The following is an 11,697-nucleotide window of genomic DNA, read 5'->3' as shown; positions in this document are numbered from 1 at the left end:
TTCAGGTAGCAGATAAACTAGCTCCCAACTCCTCTCTCTCTCTCTCTTCCCCCCCTTTCCTCTCCAAATACCAACATATTTAGAACACTAAAGTTAGCTGTATATGGATTCGCAAAACATATATAGACCTCAAATTTCCTGAAGAACTTCGCATCCACGATTAGAGAAAACCCTAGATCTTCAACCCCATCTACCATTATTCACCAGACGAGTGTCAAATGAACAACTTCAAAGGGCCTCCCTCCCTAGCATCCTCTTTCCTTTGAAGCTACCACACCTTCAATGTTAATTAAAATCAACAAAACCCTAACACTTCATCTTCCTTATTGAAGCTCCCTTTTTGTTAGTCTATCACAGGCATGGAAACTGAACTAAGAGGAAACATTACCTCCATTTCTCTTCAAAACCCTAGTCTGTTCAACACTCCTCAAAGCTCTCTCTCGGGTGCACTTAATGGGTGTCTTGGTAGCCTTGATGGAGCCTGTATAGAAAAGCTTCTACTTCATTGCGCTAGTGCCTTAGAGCACAATGATGGGACTTTGGTTCAACAAGTGATGTGGGTGCTTAATAATGTTGCTTCTTTGGTTGGTGACCCTAACCAAAGGCTCACTTCTTGGTTTCTCAGGGCACTTGTCTCTAGGGCATCCAAGGTTTGTCCCACCGCGATGGATTTTGATGGTAGCAGTACAATTCGGAGGAGGCAAATGTCGGTGACCGAGCTTGCCGTGTACGTTGATCTAATCCCTTGGCACAGGTTTGGATTTTGTGCATCAAACAGTGCCATTTTTAAGGCAATTGAAGGTTACTCTAAAGTTCATATCTTAGATTTTAGTATCACTCATTGTATGCAGTGGCCTACTCTTATAGATGCTTTGGCTAAAAGACCTGAAGGGCCTCCTTCACTTAGGATCACAGTTCCCACTTGTAGGCCATCAGTCCCTCCTTTTCTTAATGTATCAAGTGAAGAAGTAGGTCTCCGTTTGAGCAATTTCGCTAAGTTTAGGGATGTTCCTTTTGAATTCAATGTGATGGCTGACCCATCTTATTTAGCTTCAACTGAAATTATGCCCAAAGAATCTTCTCAAGACTTTCATTTTGAGTCACTATTGAATCACTTGACTCCTTCAGTGCTTAATCTTAGAGATGATGAGGCCTTGGTGATAAATTGCCAAAACTGGTTAAGATATCTGTCTAATATTGAGCAAAAGGGAAGTAGTGTCCAAGATTCTTCCTTAAGAGATGCTTTCCTTCGTACAGTAAAAGCTTTCAATCCTTGTATTGTAATTGTTGTCGACGAAGATTCTGATTTAAGTGCACCAAGTCTCTCATCTAGGATTGCTACTTGCTTCAATTATCTATGGATACCATTCGATGCTTTGGAAACTTTCTTGCCCAAAGATAGCAGCCAAAGGATTGAATATGAGTCCGATATTGGTCACAAAATCGAGAATATTATCAGTTTTGAAGGGCTGCAGAGGATAGAGAGGTTAGAACCCGGGATTAAAGTATCACAAAGAATGAAGAATGCAGGATTTTTAAGTGTTCCATTCTGTGAAGACACAATTGGTGAAGTTAGATCCTTGCTAGAAGAGCATGCTAGTGGTTGGGGCATGAAAAGAGAAGAAGATCACATGTTAATGCTCACATGGAAGGGTCACAGCTCAGTTTTTGCCACAGCTTGGGTCCCAAGTGATTTGCAGGATAAATTGTGTCTGGACTTGATGATAAATGACAAAGAAATGTGACATAATGGCTAGATAATTTCGGGCAAGATTGTGATGGGGCTGGTTTTTCTTTTCCCTTCATTTAAGATGGTCCAGATGAAGATGCAATGACAAAATAAAATTGCCTCTCTCTTTGCCAAGAGTCTGCAAATGGGCACAGGCAAGTAGGGTATCAGCACTTCAGCAGTACTGTTATGAGAATGACCTAATATTTACCGATGTATTTGCTCTCTAGGTATGAGCACATGGAAGGCAAAGAGAGAAATGTACGTAGTCTTTGTATGAGACAAATTCCTCCACCACCTTGTTCCCCCGTCCTTTTGTTTCAGGAAGTTGACAATTAACTTGCTAGTGCCTAGCTACGCCCTTTCTTAATCAACATTGCTGCTATTTTTCCTTAATAAATGATATCTGATTTTACAGCACCTCTTCTTAAATATGAATTTTTATTTTTTATTTTGAAAGTATATAAATTTATTTTAAAATTATCTCAAAAAATTTGTTTTATATTCCAGTTTTTATCTTTTCAACCAATTAAATATATTTTTATCATTTTTATATTTGTTTTGACAGCTATAAAACACTAACTAAATACGATCTTCTTCTTTGTGAGATGAGAGGCAATCAAAATGTATAGTTTTTTTCTAAATATTGACATTATAGATACCTCACAAAGCACTTGATTTTATTTTTCCAGCATTTTCCAACTTGAGATTTCCTTGCGTGTTACAGCTTATATAAATCCCAGTAGTTCCAGTGTGCAAAGCTTCATGAAAGAATTCAAATGAAAACAAAGGGAATGGCTCAAATATCAACGAAAAGGACCACATTGGATGATCAGTCACCTTCATGCCCCAGAAGCACAGCTATTTGGATGTGGCAACACAAGATGTGAAATATGAGACTTGAGTCCACATCTGAAAAAACATGTCGAGTCTCCACTCACCACTCTAGTCAGTTCATTGAATGGCGTAAAGCACAGAAGAAACAGGAGAAAACTTGGACTCTTTGAGAGAGAAACATGTTGAGTCTCCACTCACCACTCCAGTCAGTTTATTTTAATTTGTCATATGGATTCATCAATGTTCTATTTCTCTCCTCATAGGTTAAGATTTCACAATTTATATCTACGGTTTTTAATAACTTATAACAAGGTTAACATTTTTTTTCAACTTTCCCCTCAATTCGTCCCTCTTAAACCCGCTGCTTTCTATATTATCTCACAAAAACCACCGAAGAATATTAAAGAACTCAACAATCAAATTTAGAACGTTGGATTTTTAATGAACATGTGAAAAATTAGATTTTTTTATATATAATATCGAAATTTTAAACTATAAAAATAAAAGTGGAACACTAATTAACCAATCGAATTAAGCTACATTAAATAAAATTTACCATAAAATGAGAGAGGAGTGGTAAGTATATTCTCAGTTGTAAACTGTGAAAACTATCAAAACTACCTCCATAAATAAAAGCTATTCCATAAATTTGCTTTTTAATGGGTATGTTCAGGTCGCAAAAAGGAGAAAAACTATTCAGCAGAGGTCTAATGTTTATAATTTGCTTTATTATACACGTGTGTGTGTGTATGCCATTTTTTTATTATTATAAACATTGAATTGAATATATGTATATATTCAATTCAATTACTCAAATTTTAACAATAGTCCGCTTGTAACCTCTCAAAAAAAAAAATAAGTTCTTTCAAACTTTCTGAAAGAGAAGTTTCATGGCACTAATTGTCCACTGTTGGATCTGGATATACATAAAGGCTCTCTAACCTGTTTAGTCATTGAGTGTAGAATTTTCTTTCCCCTTCACGTGGAATTCTGAAACCTATGCTGTGCACATTTATTTTGTTGCTAATTTGTGCCTATAATTGAATATTCTTTCTTTCTTTCTTTCTTTCTTTATCGTAAGTACCACATGATTTGCCTACCATTTGGTGACATGCTAGATGCATTTAGAAGTTAAAGGAACAGGTTGTTTGGTTAATTTCATTGACCACCTCCCACATGTATATATAATGTATCGTCCGCCTGTCACAAGGAAAACTGTGCCCGGAAAGGGCACTTACCCTACATATTTTGGCCAATCAATGGCTTCCTGGATAGGTTTGAGAAGACCACGTTCTCCCTTTTCTTTTCTTTTGTGTTTTTTTTTAGGTAAATTGGAGGGCCAGATCTTGGAAGAGGGATGGCAGGGTTTTGAACCTGAAATGTAAACATGTAATGGAAGAATTACTTCTTTTTTCTTTTTTCTTTTTTCTTTTTTTATAATCATTGAGAGTATATTAAAAAGACCACAAAGTTAATAACCAAAGCAAAATACAAGGAAAAATTAAAAAAAAAAAACCTTAGAAAAAAATGATTTATTACAACAAACAACAAAGAAATTATTCAGATTTTTTATTACATCACGATTTGATATCGTTAAAAGATCTTAAAAGATGAGGTCATTTCCTGGAAGTATTACTTCTTAGTGGGCTTTTCTTTTGTTTTCAATTGTATAAATTATTGGAATACTTGGTTGCCCATATAGAACATGAACATGACAAGGTTAGGTCACTGCAACTACCATTTGTAATTTACCGGGGGAAAAAAAACAAATACCATTTATAATCTGTATCATATACAACTTGGACAAGTGAAATGGAAGAAATTTGTCAATATTGAACTCATGAACGGATTTATGATCAAGCCCCATGTGACAATCTCTCTTCCTTTGTCATTCGCTATAATATATAAGCCTAGGGAACATAGCCTGTTAAGCCAGACATATTAGTTGAGAAGTGATGGGTTCCCACAAACAGCAAAGGAAAAGAAGAAAGCATTGCATGGCATGCAAGTTGTAATGAAGATCAAGAAACTTCCTGTAAGGTGATCTTCTGTCCATGACACCCTGTATTTGATAAAAGAAGGAAAGAAATGAACTTCATGTAAGATAATTAATCTACTGTACATTCCAAAATGTGTGTTTTCAGAAGGTCATGTAATGGCCGAGTTTGGAATTTGAAACCATGGGATGCATTCAAGACAATAGAAAGTCTCTTTTCTATGGTCTTTTTTTTTTTTTGTTATTTCCTCTGCTAAAATCTTTCAAATAATTGGTTTTTGTCTTTGCGAAGGGTAACATCAAGATCCCACAAATCGGATTTTATCAGATGTAATTGAATACGGAAATCTAGACACAACCTCGATTGGAAATATCATTCTCTAATTTTATAGAAAAGTTTTAGAGTTTTTATGTAAAATGAAATTTTTTCTTTGACATAATAATATTGTAGATTACATTTGACATTATTAATTAATTAATTAATTAATTATAATTTACTAATAAAAATTTATTTATCTTTATTATTCATCAAATATTTGATTGATGAATCTAGAGTAAAGATAAAATCCTTGAAATAAAAATGAATCTAGAGTAAAGATAAAATCCTTGAGATAAAAATACTTTGCAAAAAAAATTATAAAGTTATTATAATTATGGGATTCTTATTACGTTAAAGCATTATTTCTAAATTTTCATAGTCAATACTCTATTAAGATTGGACATTAATTAGAGTTGTTAAGACTGATACATATTATGTTCTTTTTTTATGAATGAAGCATTTGTTTTCATACACTGAAATATGAGGGACACCTAAAACTAATTTATAGGTGTTTGTCAGATGACATGTATATTGAACTTACCCGCATGAGAATTTCATATAGAGAGATCACATATATCTATGAAAAGGCTCATGTGACAACTATATAAGTGATCCTTAAACTTAAGATTATTAAGATATCTTATATAAAGAGAGTTATATTTTGATATTGTTATATGTTGTCTTAATCAAGGGTAACAAATAGGCAAATTTTGGGTATAATATGAACTATATGAAGGTATTTGAGTAATTAAGAGAGGATTCATCACCCTTAGCAAATTAATATTTGAGTAATTAAGAGAGGATTTATCACCCTTAGCAAATTAGAAAAAATATTTTATCTGTTCTCAGTAGTATTAATTGTAAATCTTAGTGTAATATGGAATGAGATTTGAAAAAAATTTCAAATCTTATTCGAATAATCAATAATTATGGTGTTGAGAACAAACATGATTTGATATAGTAAACACACTCCATGCTATAATGTCTAAATCAAAAAATTATTGATGAAGGGATAATAATTATATTGAAAAGCTAGTTATTAAAATATTAAGTTAAACCACTTATAACTTTTCTAATATTTAGAAAATTATGACAGATTGCTAGATATTGTACTTGATCTTCAAATATAAATCAATCAATTGAGAATAAATTAATTTATTTAATCTTGTTTTATTCATGATTGTGATTTATATTTGGATCAACTTATTAGAAAACTTAATGAGTCACAACATAAAAATCATTAGTCAAAAATTAAAATAGGATGACTAATCAAGTATGATTTGATTGTAAATAATTTTTAAAAACTAAGGAATAGAGTGTAATTTATACAGGAAATTACAATTCTAGATCTAAAAAAATTAATTAACTTGATTGAATAAATTTCTAAAATTAGGCTTAAAAATGATATTTTACCATTTATATGATTTTTGAGTTTTCATATAAATGGAATGTTATACCTTTTATTTTCCAAGAGAAAAGTATATGGTGAAAAAGATAAGTAGAGTATAGTATTGAAATACCTAAAATACAAAAGAAAAGAGCTAGCATTATAAGATATAGTAATCTCTCTCTTCTAAAAGAGTTTAAAAGATTTTTTATTGATGATTTGTATAGATTATCATTAGAGACCGAACAACGAACAACTTATGGTTTGCAAAACTCGGCTTTTAAAGCAATTATTAAATTTAAAAACAACATCTAATCTTTAGGTAATTTTTATATAAAACTTTAAAATAACTCTAAATCCATCTAACGAGATCATTGGGACTCCGAAAAATTTTTAAATTTATCATTTTCATTGCATCTATATATTTCAAGAAAACTAACAATAACACAGTCTAGTATAAGGTTGTCATATCCGTTCTAATAGGCATTTTATTTTCTTAATTGAAATATATATTTTAGTTCTAGAACATTTTAGCGTTTCATTTTGAGGTTATGTATTTTTTTTTATGTGTGATTTAAAATATTAATTCAACATATATAATTTCAATTCAAATTCAAAGATAAATTAACTTGAATTTACACAATTCAAACACAATGTAAGGAATTTAAACATAAACATTCTTATTTAGTAACTATACTATAAGCATATGTTATACAATAAAATTAATAAATAGATAGTATAGGCTTAAAGACAAGAAAGTTAGACTTAATAATGGGTCAAACTTGATAAACATGTAATGAAGTTGGTGTCAAATTAAATAAAATAGAATCTGGTCATAAGTTGAACTAATATCACATAAAAAAAGAATGAAGATTGGATCGAATGAAAGGCAGATTACGATAAAGAGTAGATATCATCTAAATTTATCAAAAGAAAATTAACAAAGGACTTGGAGTAATAGAGAATAGTAGTTGAAGTCGTGCACCCTTAAATCCATAAAGAATGAATAAGATGGGTAATTACTAGATGGTTTTTTATAGTTTTTCCTATTTAAAGAAGGCTAAAAAGATAAGAAGAAGACAATGAAAGAAAATCAACAACAACTGCACTACAGTTCAATCAAATTTACAAGAACTTCAAAACTTGTTTATTAGTAAGCAGTAACCATTGGGTAATAATCAATAGCAAGTAATTTATAGGCAATAATCAGCAGGCTTGCAATCTTGTAGGCTTGTAATTTACATTATCAAAAAACACTAAAAATATCAATTCATATTCTTTTATCAAGGCATTATAGTGTGTAGTTGTAATAAAAACAAAGATTATTCTATAAATGCAAGTTCTTTAAGCTTATATTATTAAAGTTCTTATTTAAATTTAGAGCGTTAAAGTTTTTATGAGTATTGAATTATTCTAGCATTTCTATAAGTCTAAAATTACACACGGTCTAGAAAATATTTAGGAAATTAGAATATTTTTCGAATCGCATGTGTTAAATACGATTCTCTTTAAATTATAAAATGGTATGAAAAAAATTAAATTGTTAAGAGAGAAGATAGAGAAAAGAAAGAAAGAAAAAATTTTCAAAGGCATATCGAAGCTTTAATGATGATATCATCAGTACCATCAAAAAGATCTTAACGAGATGAATCCAACGACATCAGAAAAGGTCAGCAATAGTGATTGGAGTGGGACACACAAGCTACTCAAAGGCAAGTGAGCTTCGTCATCTTTGGATAGCTTGTGTGGCCTACTCTCATCTTTATTAGTGATATTCTTTAGTTTTATTAGATTCATCTTACCAAAAAAACATTTTAAAGGTACCGATTATGTTGTCATCGAAGCCCCTATATGTTTTCGATGTCTTTTTCTTTCTATCTTTTCTTCTCTCCCTTTCTTTTTAGTAAATTTAAGAGAGTCGCATGTGTCATGAGTCGCATATGTTATCTGTAATTTTTAAATTGTGTTATTTTTTAAAATATTTTCTATACTATTATTTCTCTAAAAAATTATTTACTTGTGCTAAAGTTTAGAAAAAGTTGCTGAGTTTTAACTCTTATCAAAAGGGAAATGACTAAAAACAAGTGAGAATGGATTGAGATTGTATTTTGGATTCCTTATTTGATAAAAAAAATTAATATTTAAAGAGTAAGTAAGAGTGGTTTGAGAAGTAGTTATTCATACTTATTTCAAGAAAGATAAAATATAAGAAGATTCTTAGAGGCATAAAATAAAATAAAAATATTTTTCAATTTAGATGAAAATATTATTGATAAATTGATACAATACTAATATAATTAACTATAAACTAAAAGGTAAAGGCATTAGTCTTTTACTATGAATTACACAGTACAATCCATAATGAAAAGACTTATGCTTTCTAGATATAGTTTTTTTTTAATGTTTTTCTTATTAATTAATTTTTTAGTTTGATTTAGTTTGTTAATATTAATTTTTTTTATTTAGTTATCACGCTCTCATGTTAATATTAATTTTTTTATTTAGTTATCACGCTTTCATAATACAAATTTTAAATTTAACTGGTTAATTTTATCTTTTAATATCAATTAGATTGAAAATTAAATATCATAATTTGTTTTTTTTACTTTTTATTAAATTATCATGATCTTATGAAAGGATTATACTGTGTCCATCCTTGCAAACTACTATTTATTGGAATAGAGCTTTGCTTTGTTTTTTTTTTCTTTGTCTTTTCTTTTCAACTTTATTTTTTAATATTAAATTTTTTTCTATTTAGTTATTATAATTTTATGATACGCACTTATAGCCAGACTCATATCTAAAGATTTTAGGTTTGATGTTTCAATCAGACCCAAGATTCCATTTAAATTTGGATTATAAAATTTAATATTATTATTATTAATATTAAAAATTTTATTATTTGTATTATAAATATTATTATTTTTATATATCTAAATTCAAACAAAGTCAACTTTAGATTCAGATGAAATTAGTAAAGAAAGTAACAAAGGAATTAGAAAAATAAGTAAAGATAGTCTATAATTGATATGCTTTAAAGCAAATTCTTTTGTAGTTATAAGAATGATTATTCGGGAAAAAGAGGTAGTGCTTATGACTATATAATTGATTGAAATAGTCTTTCGATAAAAAAGAGAAAAAGCTAAAGGGCAATGGCAATGAGTAAGGAGCTCCTTTTCAGAGGGAACGACGTCGGTTTACTTTTCTCTTGGATTCCAAAGAGAGATGATTGGCTAATGATTCCTCGATCAATTTTTTTCAGTGTCATGTCATCATGAGTTTCAAAAAGATTAATCAATTTTGTCTCTTGCAAATTAATTACCCTAAACGTAAGTAGCCGAAATGAGTTATTTTTTAAAATTAACCTATCAAATTAAAAGAAAAATGTAGAATAACACTATTAAAAAACTTTAGGGAAATATCATATTTTTATTTTACCACGTTTTTAAAATATTAAATATTATTATTTATAAGTGTGATAATATCAATCAATCTATCAATTAGATATAATTATATAACCAATTATTCATTTAATATAAAAACTATAATTTAAAAAAAAATTAATATATTTTATAAGTAAAAATATTTTTTCTCTTATTTATAATTTAACTAAAATCTTAAAAAATTATTATTTAAACAATCTTATAAATAATTTTGAACAGTTAGATGTAATTCTATCATTATTAAAAAACAATTTATTTTATACAAATTATATAGATAGTCTAGCAAATATATTTATAAATTAATAAAATAAGTTTAAGTTAAGATAATTTGATCACGTCAAAATAATTATAACTTTGATATGATCATTAAATCACATTTTAATGTTTATATAAGATTTTAAAGGTTGTTTTTTTTAATAATAGCTGTATAAAATTATTATTTCAATTATTAAATATTTATATTTTAAAATTTTCATCTTCTAATCCTAGTTTTTTTCACAAACTAATAAATTAATTAAATTTAAATTTAAATAAATATCATAAATATAAACTATGATATGATCATGATTCTTTATTTATTTGGATAATTGCCCAAATTTTTCCGTGAAATGCCCCCAAATTTTTCCGTGAAATGCCGCTTTGCCCCTTGAATCCACAGGCCCATAATTACTGTGAAAAGTCTAATTAGACAACGGAAATAAGATATATGTTTAGGGGTAAAAATGTCTTTCAACACAATGAATCACGTGACTCCCGTTTGCTTATCCTCAATGATTGAATTAATTTTGGTTACATTTGTGAAAATACAAAATTAAGATAAAAGTCTTTTGGAATCCCTTGATATAAGCCGGGTTTGTATGTTAAAACTAGTAACTTACTACAAGTAGCAAGTGCTTGAAACTAATGAGTGCAAAATAAAATTATTAGGATTAAAAATTACTCTTGTTGAGTTTACTTGGTTTATTATTTTTATTAAAAAAAATATTATTTTATTTTTTAAAATTGAAAGTTTATCTAATTGGATTTAAATTGAGTATGATTGGATAAATTAAATTTTTATTTAGTATTGTTGTCCAACTATATTTAAAAAAAAAATTCTTTTTTATTTTTAAATTAATTTTTATATGTGCTTTTATATTATTTTCATGAGTTAATATCAAAAATAAATTTAAAAAAATAAAAAATATATTATTTTAATATATTTTTAAATAAAAAACTTTAAAAAATAATTTTTACTATACTTTCAAATAAAACCTAAATTACTAAAAACTCAGCTAGATTAACCAGTTTTATCTATTCAATTTCTTTTTCTTTTTCTTTTTTGTTAAACTTAAAACTCAATTCTAAATGGTAGAAAATTCAACATGATATAGAAACAAGATTAGCATCACAAATGGGAAACAAAACGGGCAAAATTCACCAACACAATCCATGGAGATAGTAAACTCTCGGTAGGACCACTCATGGGGGACCAATGGAAAAGGAGTTGAGCCCACCCTCACACCCTCCAAGATAAAGGTTCAAATGGATATGATTCAGTCATTATCCATCACCTCTTAGATGCCCCCATTAATATGCAACCTCAAATGAACAAGTAGAAGTAGAACGATATGCATAGGCATGGTTTCCATAATTAAATCCTTAGATATTCTAGACTCAAGTTTATAATAATTATAATAAATTAAGAGAACCTAATGGTGAGATCTAACACATAATATATTTTCCGACTAAAATCTGACAAAAAAAAAAATTTTACCTTTTTACGAATATAATGCTTACTACTACTTTTTTTTTAATTTATTGTTTACCAAATACTTATTTTTTTATTTTTTTGTACCCACATATTTTTTACAGGAATGTCAGGTTGGGGTGAGTGTCTAGTGGTCACGCACAGAACACCTTCTCTCTCTCTCTCTCTCTCTCTCTCTCTCTCTCTCTCTCTATATATATATATATATATATATATATATATATATATATATATGA

General features: G+C 28.9%; 1 protein-coding gene across 1 annotated transcript; it reads left to right on the top strand.

Moving 5' to 3' along the window:
- On the top strand, positions 1 to 2,150 carry LOC105112407 (scarecrow-like protein 32). The gene has a single exon (XM_011008103.1). It carries the CDS (start codon positions 360 to 362, stop codon positions 1,743 to 1,745), a length of 1,386 nt encoding a protein of 461 aa, XP_011006405.1. The 5' UTR covers positions 1 to 359; the 3' UTR covers positions 1,746 to 2,150.
- Positions 2,151 to 11,697: the final 9,547 nt, after the last annotated feature.

This window comes from Populus euphratica, unplaced genomic scaffold (assembly GCF_000495115.2).
Source record: "Populus euphratica unplaced genomic scaffold, PopEup_1.0 scaffold338.1, whole genome shotgun sequence".
NCBI classification, from domain to species: Eukaryota; Viridiplantae; Streptophyta; class Magnoliopsida; order Malpighiales; family Salicaceae; genus Populus; species Populus euphratica.
This window is presented reverse-complemented; position numbering and strand designations above follow the sequence as displayed.

What these genes read in the sequence shown, in the direction of transcription:
- LOC105112407 (XM_011008103.1), top strand. Translation starts at nt 360, where the DNA reads ATGGAAACTGAACTAAGAGGAAACATTACCTCCATTTCTCTTCAAAAC.